The 3,464-nt window shown below is 41.0% G+C and overlaps 1 protein-coding gene across 1 annotated transcript; it reads left to right on the forward strand.

Annotated features, from left to right (window-relative positions):
* Positions 1-1,968: 1,968 nt before the first annotated feature.
* On the forward strand, positions 1,969-2,907 carry LOC115296134 (putative olfactory receptor 2B8). Its single transcript, XM_029944591.1, has one exon. It carries the CDS (start codon positions 1,969-1,971, stop codon positions 2,905-2,907), a length of 939 nt encoding a protein of 312 aa, XP_029800451.1.
* Positions 2,908-3,464: the final 557 nt, after the last annotated feature.

Here is a 3,464-nt window from a genome sequence, read left to right on the forward strand (position 1 = left end):
CATTGGATGAAAATGGTCACCACCTAGCCTTATATTTGGCAATGTATTTGGTCCAGGTGATAATTAACTTAATATGGATAGATGTCTGAGATTTTGTACAATATGAAAATAAGGTTTTGTTTTTCCCTTTCCTTGTATACATTAAGTTTTGCATTATAGTGCTGTGATCTATCACTGCTTTGAGAATGTTTCTGTCCTTATATATGTATTTATCTATTTACTCTTTTTTCAAAAATAGTTTGTTTTCAAATTGGTTTCCATATAACACCCAGTGCTTCTTCCCACAAGTGTTCCCCACCATAACCATCACCTCCTTCCCTCTCTCCCCCTCCCCTTCAGTCCAAGGTTGATTTTCATTATTCATTAGTCTCTCATGATTTGTTTCCTTCACTCTCCCCAGCTCTCTATCCCCCTTCCTCTCCCTATGGTCTTCTGTTAGGTTTCTCCTGTTAGACCTGTGAGTGCAAACATATGGTATCTATCCTTCTCTGCCTGACTTATTTCACTTAGCATGACACCCTCGAGGTCCATCCACTTTGCTACAAATGGCCATATTTCATTTTTCTCATTGCCATGTAGTACTCCATTGTATATGTAAACCACATCTTCTTGATCCATTCATCAGGTGATGGACATTTAGGCTCTTTCCATGATTTGGCTACAGTAGAAAATGCCGCTATGAACATTGGGGTACATGTGCTCCTATGCATCAACACTTCTGTATCCTTTGGATAAATCCATCAAGTGTTATTGCTGGGTCATAGGGGAGTTCTACTGATAGTTTTTTGAGGAACATCCACACTGTTTTCCAGAGTGGCTGCACCAGTTTACATTCCCACCCACAGTGTGGGAGGGTGCCCGTTTCTCCAGATCATCACCAGCATCTATAGTCTCTTGATTTGTTCATTTTAGCGACCCTGACTGGTGTGAGGTGGTATCTCAGTGTGGTTTTGATTTGTATTTCCCTGATGATGTGTGACACTGAGCATCGTTTCATGTGTCTTTTTATCATAGGGAATGGTTTAAAGCATTACAGTCTGTACATAATTACATGATTGGATAACTTTTACATATTTATTCTGATTAGAATGTTGATACTGAATAATCCTACATCTTTCAGGGATTTTACAGAGTCTAGTTGGTGTAATGTGTGAAACAGAAATCTGCAGAAGGAGGAGGAAAATGTTGGGTACTGGATTTTAGAGTTCTGATTCCAAGAGACTGCACACCAATTAATTTTTGGAGTTTTGTTAAATTGGTATGCTAATTTTAAGTACCATTAGGACAAACGTTAAGCACTGTAATTGAATGGTGGTACTTTCTGTTTGTCTCTGGTTATTTAATTGTTATTATCATAGGGAACCCCCTCCCCCATGTGGGTTTAGATGCAGGTCTAGTAGTGATATTTTGAATGTAATTGAATTATTGGTGTAAGTATATTTAGGTCATAAATTCCTATATCTGGATACATTGTGGAGACTATGTCGTATTACAAATTACTGCCTGTGAGGCGTTTGCAAATCTAGTTGTGTGGAATTATGAGATACATATTTAAAATAATGAATCTCCCTCTGTCTGAGTCTCATTCCTATTCTTTCTGATTGTCCTCCCTCTTTTTCATTCATCTATATTTTCTCTAAAATGTATCTACATTGTCATAGTTTCATTCCTATTAAGATCAGACTGAAAGAACTTTTATACCTATGACTGATGCAAATATAAGGTCCATTATTTGGTTTTTATATTAAATATTAATGATTTACTTTTACAAAAATGTGGAACTAAATTGGTATAAGCTATGTGAATTTCAACGAGCACACCATTTATTTAAATAATTACTGATAAAATTCCATGGCCATGTTTCTTAACATAATATACCCACCCCCTGCCACCTTGCTATTTTTTAGAACATTTCTTTAAAAATTTGTTAAATACTTGATCTTAACAGGAAATGTGTGATAACAAAGGATGGACCCGAAAAATAGAAGTTCTTTCACTGGGTTTATCCTGCTGGGGTTCTCTGACCGGCCTCAACTGGAGAGAGTCCTCTTTGTGGTTCTTCTGGTCTTCTATCTGCTCACCCTGCTTGGAAACACAACCATCATTGCACTGTCCCGCCTGGACCCACACCTTCACACTCCCATGTACTTTTTCCTCTCCAACCTGAGCTTTCTGGATCTGTGTTACACGACCAGCACTGTCCCTCAGCTCCTGGTCCATCTCAGGGGGGCAGACAAGTCCATCTCCTTTGGAGGCTGTGTAACTCAGCTCTTCGTCTCTCTAGGGCTGGGAATCACAGAATGCATCCTCTTAGGGATGATGGCATTTGACCGCTATGCAGCCGTCTGCAGGCCTCTGCACTACACTGTGATCATGCACCCTCGTCTCTGTGCCCTGATGGCTTCTGTGTCATGGTTCATTGGTTTTGCCAACTCCTCAATGGAAACGGTGCTCATCTTCCTTGTACCACTTTGTGGGAGAAATAAAATAGAGCACTTCTTTTGTGAAGTCCCCCCACTGCTCAAGCTTGCCTGTGTTGACACCACTGTGTATGAGTCTGAGATCTTATTTTTCAGTATGATCTTTCTTTTTATACCTGTGGCATTAATCACGTTCTCCTATGGTCGGATTGTCAGGGCAGTGTTAAGAATAAAGTCAGCTGCAGGACGGAGGAAAGCATTTGGGACATGTGGGTCTCACCTCACGGTGGTCTCCCTGTTCTATGGCACGGCCATCTATGCTTACCTGCAGCCCAGCAACAATGAGTCCCAGGATCAGGGCAAGTTTGTTTCTCTCTTCTACACCATCGTCACCCCCATGGCCAACCCCTTCATATATACCCTGCGGAACAAGGAGGTGGCGGGAGCAGTGAGGAAGGTGTTCTGTTGGGGCTATGACTCCCGATGACTGGGGGGAAGACCCATTGATGGGAGAGTTTGGATGTGGGAGCTTTTAAGATTGTGTGTCCTGCACGTGTCGTCCAACATTTTCCCTGATGACTCTCAAGGAAATTTCCTTACCTCATTCATTTTTTTTAGTAACATTTTCTTTTTCTAAAAACTTTTTAAAAAAGTTTGTTCATATTTTGAGCAAGGGAGGGAGAGACAGAGAGAGAGAACAAGAGTGAGTGGGGATGGGCAGAGAGATAGGGAGAGAGAGAAAGAATCATCAGAGAGAGAGGGAAAGAGAGAATTCCAAGACAGCTCTGCACTGTTAGCAGGAATCTTGATTCAGGGCTCAAACCCACGAACTGTGAGATCATGATCAGAGCCAAAATCAAGTGTTGGATGCTTAACTGATTAAGCTTCCCAGGTGCCCCCTTATGTCATTCTTTAATGCAATGAGTGTTCAAAATCTAAGTTCTTGGATTCACTGGCTTAGTGTCCTAGTGCATCTGTATCGTATTCAGAGTTATATTGAAGAAGAAAACCAAAACGGGAGGCATCACAATCCCAGACTTTAGC

Source organism: Suricata suricatta, chromosome 7, assembly GCF_006229205.1.
Source record: "Suricata suricatta isolate VVHF042 chromosome 7, meerkat_22Aug2017_6uvM2_HiC, whole genome shotgun sequence".
Taxonomy (NCBI): Eukaryota; Metazoa; Chordata; class Mammalia; order Carnivora; family Herpestidae; genus Suricata; species Suricata suricatta.